This window comes from Hipposideros armiger, unplaced genomic scaffold (assembly GCF_001890085.2).
Source record: "Hipposideros armiger isolate ML-2016 unplaced genomic scaffold, ASM189008v1 scaffold_511, whole genome shotgun sequence".
NCBI lineage: Eukaryota > Metazoa > Chordata > Mammalia > Chiroptera > Hipposideridae > Hipposideros > Hipposideros armiger.
In genome coordinates, this window is record NW_017731861.1 from 584,941 (window position 1) to 594,622 (window position 9,682).

At 58.5% G+C, this 9,682-nt stretch overlaps 1 protein-coding gene across 6 annotated transcripts; it reads left to right on the plus strand.

The window, feature by feature from the left end:
- Positions 1-428: 428 nt before the first annotated feature.
- Positions 429-9,676, plus strand: ISLR2 (immunoglobulin superfamily containing leucine rich repeat 2). Of its 6 annotated transcripts, none has more exons than XM_019667920.1 (3): positions 429-2,417; positions 5,311-5,423; positions 6,833-9,676. In XM_019667920.1, exon 3 carries the CDS (start codon positions 6,841-6,843, stop codon positions 9,067-9,069), a length of 2,229 nt encoding a protein of 742 aa, XP_019523465.1. In that variant the 5' UTR covers positions 429-2,417; positions 5,311-5,423; positions 6,833-6,840; the 3' UTR covers positions 9,070-9,676. The 6 variants fall into 6 exon arrangements, with proteins under 6 accessions (XP_019523465.1, XP_019523464.1, XP_019523463.1 ...); XM_019667919.1 differs by lacking the exon at positions 429-2,417 and adding an exon at positions 4,080-4,138; XM_019667918.1 differs by lacking the exon at positions 429-2,417 and adding an exon at positions 4,536-4,755.
- The last annotated feature ends 6 nt before the right edge of the window (positions 9,677-9,682 follow it).

Below are 9,682 nucleotides of genomic sequence, written 5' to 3' on the forward strand. Positions count from 1 at the left end.
CTTGGCTCAGACAGAACCTTTGCCGAACCAACCTCCTGGACCAGCAGCCCTTTGTCACTCCCCAGGACTATGATTGACTTTGGGACTGGTTCGTTACTCTATTTTACCTAATTAGTGTGTTACTCTGTGTGCTTTACTGTGTGTTGTATTGATGATTGATGCTTTACTGTGTGTTGTATTGATGATTGATGTTTGAGTAAAGAGCATACTAAAATGCATTTAAGATCATGCGTGCTCTGTTCTTCACTCATGCCACGGCTACTGTGGAGGCCTCAGTCAGGCCAGGTAGACCCTGGAGGTCTGAGAGTCTCTCGCAGGAAGAGACGGCAGCACAGACTGTTAACCCAGCAGTCGTTCATAACACCCTAGAAAAATAATTAAAGTCACAGAGCCCAATAAATTCTTAAACAGATTGTGGTTTTAATTAAAATCCTTCTGTCAAAGCTGCAGCTGCAACCCTCTCTTCCCAAACAGGCGTATTGGTGACAGCCCAAGCATCAGAATTTGGGTTGAAGTATCTGAGGCTAGAAATCTTTACAAATGTTAATGAAATTCTGATTGCTACCAATGCCATAGGTGGAGGGTGGGGAGTAAAGAGGCATTTGAGGGCGGGGCCAAGGCTGTTCCCCCTATGGGGAAGGCAGGACACAGGCATGTAGGGGCTTGTGCAGTGGAACATCTCATCCTACCTGGACCCAACTGGGTAAGGCAATAATGATGGCTAATTCTAGCTATTGTTGAAAAAAGTAATAGCTCTTTTCAGAGCACTATCTAAGTGCTAGGTTCTAGGAGCTTTGTGTGCATTGACTCATTTATTCCTCACAGCAACCCGATAAAATTAGTATTCTTACATATACCCTTATTTCTAAGGCACAGAGAGGTTAGCTAACTTGGCCAAGGTCACACAGCGGGTACATGCTGGAGTCTGATGCTAGAACCTTTCCACCTAACCACTATGTAGAGTGTGTATGAGGGGGAGGAAAGATAGGAGGTGGAAGTGGTTTATAAATAGGGACTAGCTTCCCAGAGGAGTGAATTTTCTGCTGGAAATTCGAAAAGCAGCATTTGAGAATGATGGGAACCCTGTGTGAATGTGTGTGTGTGTGTGTGTTGGGGGGGATTGGACTGCAGAAGCTGAAAGGTGGCAATCAGAGTGTTTAGTAGAGTCTGGCTAGAGAGCAGCTGTGGGGAGGGTCTTCTGAGCAGGCTGCCGTGGGCATATTTGATGCCCTCCTGGGCCCTGGTTTTCCTACTTTCAGATGCCCTCCCACAGCCATTAAACCACCCAGGTGCCACGTTAAATACAAGACACTTACCACTCTGAATGCAGCGATTGCACCTAAAACTTAATCAAACATCCGTTACTCCCAATTGTGCAGTTTTCCTTCCCCCTCCTAGAGCCAACAGATTTTACTTTTCAGATCTCGGACATTTTATAAGTCTCTGATCAAGTCTCCCAACAGGGCTCGAAGAGAAAAGGGAAGGTGTAGAGGAAGGTTCCCTCTCGAGAGGACTAAGCTCATTGGTTCATCGCGTATCAGAGGGTGACTATATTGTGCCCTGGGCACTAGAAACACAATGGGGTGCGAAGCGGGGGTTCTGCCTGTGGTAGGCAGGTGAGGAGGTTGCAGATTCTTGGGACACGGGCTTGGGAAGTAAAGCTTTGGCGCCTTGCTTAAGCATCCCCCACTTTGGAACACTGCGCCGTTGGTCTGCAGAGCCGGGGGCAGCGCAGGCTCCAGCCTCAGCCCACCTTGCCCGGTCCCCCCAGCCACTGCCCGGGGTCTCGGCGCCCGGCAGGCGGTATCCAGCAGGGGGCGCGCGCGAACCAGGCCTGTGCCCAAGAGGCTGAACAGAGCCAGCGGGGAGCTGGTGCCGGGATCTACTGGGTTTCGACCCGCCCCATCTGTTGGACCGTCGGCGTCCGCAACGTCGAAGTTAGAGGACATTCCGCAAAAATCTGTCCGGAGCCCCAATTCTCCGCTCCTGGGTCTGTCTAGGGTCCGGACCCCAGCTAGGTCAAAAAGCCTTAGCCCGGATTCTGCAGATTCCGAACCTGGGGACCCCGCGCTGGAGGCTTGGAACTTTGTATCCTTCCTCTCCCCACACCTATTTCCACCCATCTGATTAGGGGCCTATTTCTTTAACAATCAAAGTCGAGGGCGGCGGCGGGAATGGTGTCTTCGCTCTCGATTCCCCAGCCGCTCAGTAACTGTACCGTTATTAACATTATAGTCATTAGACCGCTCCTGAGCGGCTGGCGGCGGCGGGCGACATGCGCTCAATCTTCTAGCTGCGCTCGGAGGCTGAACCCGGAGTCGTGGCTCCCATCCCAGGCCTCAACGGACCTTACCCGGGGCGACTCAGGCTTCAGGCTTCAGAGGCAGGCACTGGGCTCTCCAGGGTCGAAGGCCGGGGTAAGGGTTGTCTTTCCCCCAGGGCACGCTCGGGGAACAAAAGCGCTCGCTGGAGAGTGGGCGGGAACCGCAGGGGCCCGCGGGAGCCAGCGTCCCCGCCGGGTGGCCATCGCGCCTTCAGCAGCGGCCCCGGCACCTGGAGCCCTGCCTCCCTGCCAAATTCCCCTGGCTTTTGCAGCCCCGGCAAGAAAGCAAGGAAAACGGGTCTTTCTTGGCCAGCTGATCCCGGGCGTTCCCGGGACGCTGGCGGGGCGGATCCCTGCGGTCCAGGAAGCGCTCCGCGGAGAGTGAGCGAGCCCATTCTCCCTTCCATTTTGCATCCTCTGTCTTACAGTCCCTTAGCCCTTCCAAGTTGTCCTCCGCCCGCCCGCCTCTCCATCCGCCTTGTAAAAAGAGCTAGAAGAGAGGTGAAAATTGGGTGGAGAATCTACAAGCCGTGCGCCTCCACGCCTGAGCCTTGGTCCCTGTCTCGGTGCCAGGCGCCCCGCCCCTGCCCCCGCCGGGTAAAGTGTCCAGGACCAGACTTCTTCCTCGCTGCTGGGCCCCTGTCTCTCCCAGGCCCTTCTTTCCTGGCCAAGGCTTTCTGAACCGCCCCCCTCTGGTTCCCCAAAGCGCGGACAACACTCTCAGGACGCCCCTCTTCCTCCGTAGACAAAGAGGTTTTGCCAGGTCGGAGGACCGCTCCACTCCCCGGCCCGGCCAGGCCCAAACTGCTGGGACTCACTGCCGAACTAGGGGCCTGCTCCATCTGTCCTACCGCAGGGTGAAGGTGCTCTCACTCATCCGCCGCTCTCCCCCTGGGTCGGCTGTGGGGACCACAGGCCCAAGTAGATGGAATGAAGTTCTGAGTACTGAATTCTGGGCTGAGCAAGATGCGCGGGTCCCAGCCGGCTCCGCGGTCTGTAGTGGCTGCAGGGGGAGGAGAGGAGAAGGGACTGCGGAGCGTGCGTGCGCCAGTCTGTTCATATTTAATTTACAAAGGATCCTCGGAACCCCGGTCGGTGGTCTCTTTAGATGCAGCGCTCCCCGCTGGTCTCTCTCCTCCACCTCCCCTGAAATGCTCAACACTCAAACCTGGAAATTGAGCTTCTCAGAGGCCCCAAGCCCTCGCCACCGCCAGAGTCAACCCCCCTCCACGGCCTGTGGTGAGGGCTGGGTGCCTAGGGCGCCCCCAAGAGCGTAGTGTCTACGAAAAGGACCGGGGTAGGCGGGGGCTTTGCGTGTGCCCGGGAGCCTGTACCCTTTTCCCGATTCTGACCAGCAACTCTGTCTCCAGGGCTGCAGTGAGCAGAGCAGAGAAACAGGAATCGAGTTTTAGCCAAATGCCTGAACATTCCCGCGCTTCCACCTCCTTGTCGCTAAAAGAAATGTCGGGGTCTCGCCAGAGACAGGGAGCGAGAGTAGGGAACAGCGAGTATTGGAGTCTGCTGAGGCCGGCTGTTGTGTGAGCGTGTGAGACAAGTGGGGCGGTGATGAGCGGCGCAGGACTGTGGGAAACCGTGTGTGGGTTTGGCGGTGTGTTTGCTTCTGAAGCTGTGAAGATATTGGCGGGGGGAATGGGAGGGAGAGAGGTGCTCGGGCCTTAAGTTCCCAGCCCACAGTGCTCAAGAGGAGCAGACGTTTTGTAACCATCCCTTTCCGTACCAATGTCAGCTAAAGCTCCGATGCCCCATTCGTCTCTAGCTAGCTAGACCTGCGGGTGAGGCGTTGGGTGCTCTCAGGTAGGCTTCCTGGGAGCGGAGGCTGACACCCACGCGCCCCGCTGGGCCAGTGCGCACAAGCTGGCGCGTTGGGCTGTGGGCTTCAGTACTAGTTTAGACACAAAAGATGAGACGTAAAGATTCGGGGCTTAAGAGACTGGACAGGGGCGGAGGTGGGCTGCAGAGAGGGCATCGCTTCCTCGTGCGCCCTGCAAGGCGATGCGTTCTCATCTTTGAGTTGAACAGGCCTAGAGCAGGGGAGACCTGGGCTTGTATCTGCCGAGATCCAGGCAAAAATGGCAGGGAGGGAGGGTGAGGCGCTCTGCTAACACTATCAATTATGCATCGTGTTGAACATGGCTTCGGGGAGGAGGCGGCTAGCAGGGGTGTAGGAGGGTGGGAGGGGTGCAGGAAGGAAGGGTCGGCGCTAGCGCGCAGCGGGTCCCACTCGAGGTCTCTCTGCTCCACAACCTGCAATTTGCAAAAAGAGTTTAAAGGCAAGGACCCCCTTCAGTCGTGCGCCTTGCCTTCCCCCAAATTTCTCAAAGATGGTTTGTCTCGTGTGTTGAGGGGCATAAAAGCGGTTCGCATTTAATTAGCAGCAAGCTCACCCGTCCTGGCGCGACCTGCTCTTGAGGGTGAGTGCGCGTGAATGTGTGTGCGTGCGAGAGGAAGAGAATGGTGAATGTCCCGGGTGAAGGTGTGCCTTTGAAAATGTGTGAACGTATTGAGAGCTCAACACATCGTCGCGATTATTACATGATGATGGATAATTCTAACATGTGAAAGTCGACTGTGTGAGGGGGTGAGGGTCTGTGCTAATGTGTTTGAACGTGGGGGGATCGGTGTAATAAGGGATAGTGGCAATGTCTGCAGATGTGTAAGTGTGGGGAATATGGGTTATGAGGGTGCGGTGAACTGGGATGAGCCGAGACAAGGGCGGTGGGCGAGGGGACCCCAATGTGTCTCCTCCGGGGGAAGAGCCTCTATGGCTTTAACAAATGTAGACGGATGCGAGAGGTGGGAGAGGCTGTGCGCGTCCCTGCCGAGCCGGGAGCGCGCGAGGACTCTTCAGTCTGCAGCCAGCGAGAGGTGGGGAAACAGACGCGAAAGGAAAAACTGAAGTGGGACCTCAGGGCCAGAGGAGTCCCCAAACTTACCCCTTTTCGGCCCCTCCTCCATCTTCCCTACAGTCTCAGCAACAGATGTGGGAAGCCCCCTTGGGCTGTCGTCCTGGCTCCGAGACATCGAGTCTGAAGAAGGGGCTGAAGCCCGAGGCAACACTTGGGGAGTCAGCGAGCAGCGGGTAAGCCGCGGGACCGCCACACAACCTCGATCCAGGTGGGGGTAGACCCCGCCTAGGGTGCTGGACCCGGCTACTGCGGTCCGGCCTAGACCGGGAAGAGAAGGGAGGGGCCCTCCCCCGGGAGCAAAGGCGGAGTAGGGGGCAAGGGTTCCCAAAGATGGGGGTGTGGGAGGGGCTCTGCCGAACCAGCCTGGAGCCGTAGGTGGGAGCAGGCATTATGTGTGTAAGTGCGTTTGTGTGGCTGAGCATAAGAAGGTTTTATTGGAGGGAGGGCCCTTGGGCAACGTAGAGCTGCAAAAAAGGGGCAGAATCTTGAACCTTCTCCTACTTCCTTAGCTAGTGGCAGCCCCCATGACCCATCAGCAGGGGACGCCTCTGCCCCTCCCCCCTCCCACCCCAGCCGCCTGGGCTCTGCGGGATGAGGAGGGATCTTTAGTGATGTTCCCCCAATGCTCCCGGTCCGTGCGTAGAGTAGGACCTCCTTCCTCAGATGGAAGACGGAGCAGTCCTGGTTCTCCTCTCATGGGAGCTGCAACCCAGAGCAGGCAGCTTCGGTCGTGGAGGGAGAGAGGCCAGCAAGTCTGCTTCTGTGGGTCCCATGGCTCTTGCCACCCGCCGCAAGTTCTCCACGTTGCTGATCTGCTGGAATTTCGGTCTCAGTAAAGGGCTGTGTGCACGCGCCAGTACACACTTGTGTCCTTGTGTGTGGGTCGATTAGCGTGAAGACTTGTGTGCTTGTATCTGTCAATTCCCACAATGAACAGGAAAAAGATTTGCACCGTGGTAAAGAACGCTGTACAAATGCTAGGTTCAGCTGAGAACAATGAAGTCTCAGGGTATATTGTGTCTGTATCTGGGTGCGTTTGTGTTTGTGTGTCTACGAAATGTGTTGTGAACCGCTAAACCCCTGCAGAAGTTGGCGGTTTGGTGGCGGTGCTTGTGCGTATTGGTATTGTTATGCGCCTGAATGGGCGTGTGTGCGAGTGCTGTGCATCGGACAAAGAGTTGGAAGGAGGACACCAGTCACGGACAAAAATACCCTTTCTGTGTACCCTTTTCACGAGATTAAACAAAGGCTTAGAAATACAGACAAGGGTCAGTGCAAAGCCCAGGGCAGACCAGCGAGCGGCCGAGCCTGTGCACAACGGCCAACGCCAGGGTGAGGGGGTAGATAGGGAAAAAAGAGCAAGGTAAGAGGCCGCTGGAAAAGGATGTTAGGGCCCTGAGAGGGGGCATGTATTGAATCCCGAGACTTTTATTGAGCTCTACCGGTGAGCAAGAGAGGCTCCTGGGCACAGAGAAGGTTACTGGAGCCCTGGGGCCTACTCTAGACTGGTTTGTGGAGGCAGAGCTTGATAGGGGAAGGAAATCGGGGCTCTGTGTCATATTCTCCCCTCTTCCACCTGCAGAATCCGCTATGGTGCCCCTGCCGGCAGTGTGGCTGGCCTGGACGCTGCTAGGAGTGGCGGGAGCTTGCCCCGAGCCGTGCGCCTGCGTGGACAAGTATGCGCACCAGTTCGCCGACTGCGCCTACAAGGAGCTGAGCGAGGTGCCTGAAGGATTGCCGGCCAACGTGACCACACTTAGTCTGTCGGCCAACAAGATCACCGTGCTGCGGCGTGGGGCCTTCGCCGACGTCACGCAGGTCACGTCGCTGTGGCTGGCGCACAATGAGGTGCGCACCGTGGAGCTGGGCTCGCTGGCCGTCCTGAGCCAACTCAAGAACCTCGACTTGAGCCACAACCTCATATCCAGCTTCCCATGGAGCGATCTGCGTAACCTGAGCGCGCTGCAGCTGCTCAAAATGAACCACAACCGCTTGGGCTCGCTGCCCCGGGACGCACTCGGTGCGTTGCCCGACTTGCGTTCCCTGCGTATCAACAACAACCGACTGCGTACACTGGCTCCCGGCACCTTCGACGCTCTAAGCGCGCTGTCACATCTGCAACTCTATCACAACCCCTTCCATTGCGGTTGCAGCCTTTTGTGGCTGCAGGCATGGGCCGCAAGCACCCGGGTCTCGCTACCGGAACCCGACTCCATTGCGTGCGCCACACCTCCCGCGCTGCAGGGAGTTCCAGTGCACCGCCTGCCCACCTTGTCCTGTGCACCACCCAGTGTGAGTCTAAGTGCGGAGCCGCCGCCGGAGGTGCCGGGTAGCCCGTTGCGCGCTGGCCTGGCGCTCTTGTTACATTGCGTCGCCGAAGGACACCCTACGCCCCGCCTGCAATGGCAACTTCAGATCCCGGGTGGCACTGTAGTCTTAGAGCCGCCCGTCCCAAGCGGGGAGGACGAGGATGGGCCGGAAGACGGGGAGGGGGAAGGAGATGGGGACTGGCCGACGCCGACGGAGGCCCCAAACCCGAATCCGACACCCGCTTGGCCCGCGCCCCCAGCCACTCCACGCTTCCTGGCACTCACAAACGGCTCCCTGTTGGTGCCCCTCCTGAGTGCCAAGGAAGCAGGCATCTACACGTGCCGTGCCCGCAACGAGCTGGGCGTCAACTCTACCTCAGTACGAGTGGCGGTGGCGGCTGCCGGGCCCCCAAAGCACGCTCCTGGCGCAGGGGGAGATACTGATGGGAAGGCCCCGACCTCTGAGCGCAAGTCCACAGCCAAAGGCCGGGGCAACAGCGTCCTACCCTCCAAGCCCGAGGGCAAAATCAAAGGCCTGGTCCAGGGTAGCATCCTTGGGGAGACAGAGGCGGGGCCGGAGGAGGAGGCAGGTGAGGGAGGGGAGGCGGAAGACCAGGTTTCTGCAGACCGGGTAGAGGAGCAGCGCTGTGGCCACGGGGACCCCTCACGGTATGTGTCCAACCACGCGTTCAACCAGAGCGCGGACCTGAAGCCACATGTCTTTGAGCTGGGCGTCATCGCTCTGGACGTAGCGGAGCGCGAGGCGCGGGTGCAGCTGACGCCGCTGGCGGCACGCTGGGGCCCTGGGCCTGGTGAGGCTGGGGGAGCCGGGAGGCCGGGGCGACGGCCCCTGCGCCTGCTCTATCTGTGCCCGGCGGGGGGCGGCTCAGCAGTGCAGTGGTCACGCGTGGAGGAGGGCGTCAACGCCTACTGGTTCCGCGGCCTGCGGCCTGGCACCAACTACTCCGTGTGTTTGGCGCTGGCAGGGGAGGCTTGCCACGTGCAAGTAGTGTTCGCCACCAAGAAGGAGTTGCCTTCGCTGCTGGTTATCGTAGGGGTAAGCGTGTTCCTCCTGGTGCTGGCCACCGTGCCTCTGCTGGGCGCCGCCTGCTGCCATCTGCTGGCCAAACACCCGGGAAAGCCCTACCGTCTGATCCTAAGGCCTCAGGCACCTGACCCCATGGAGAAGCGCATCGCCGCCGACTTCGATCCTCGTGCTTCCTACCTCGAGTCCGAGAAAAGCTACGCGGCAGGCGGCGAAGCCGGTGGCGAGGAGCCAGAGGAGGGTCCTGGCGAGGACCTTGACGAAGACGCGGAGCAGGTGGACCCTGGTGGGGACTTGCAAAGAGAGGAGAGCCTGGCGACGTGCTCGCTGGTGGAGTCCCAGTCCAAGGCCAACCAAGAGGAGTTCGAGGCGAGCTCCGAGTACAGTGATCGGCTGCCCCTGGGTGCCGAGGCGGTCAACATTGCCCAGGAGATTAACGGCAACTACAAGCAGACAGCCGGCTGAACCCCCAACCCACCGGCCCGCCCAGCCCGCCCATTCTCATCCTCCACCTTGGGTGCCTGGGAGTGCAAGCGTAGGACTGGCAGGATTTATGACCCCCTCACTTACTCCGCCCGCCCCCTACCACTCCCCAACCTTGACTCCTGGAGACTTCTTGTGGGGAGTGAGACGATTTCACCAGTCCTTCGCAACCCATGATCGTTATTGTCCTTGAGGACTGAATCCCCCCTCCAGCAAGCACAGTTCCCTGCTCCTCTCTCCTGTGTAAGACACCACCGCTGACCGTGATGCGAAATCCACGCTTCTCTATTCCCACGCAATTGTTACGTTCGAAATCCCCTCCGAAACCCGCCCCATCGTGGGCCCTGGAGCCAGAGGAAATGGGAGGAAACTTTGGAAACATCTGGCGGTAACGCTGTGGCTCGGGGGTCGGCCGGGGCCCCCCAACAGACCTCCCTCGCTTGGAGCTCTGTAGGGTCCCTCCTCGACCCCTACTCTGCCCTTTCTGGAGGGCATGTGTCAGAAGCCAGGGTTGGGTGACAACTCCCTAATTTTTAGTTTCACAGCCCCCTTGCGACTGGGAACCAAACCCTTCTACTCTCCCCCCCCCTCCACA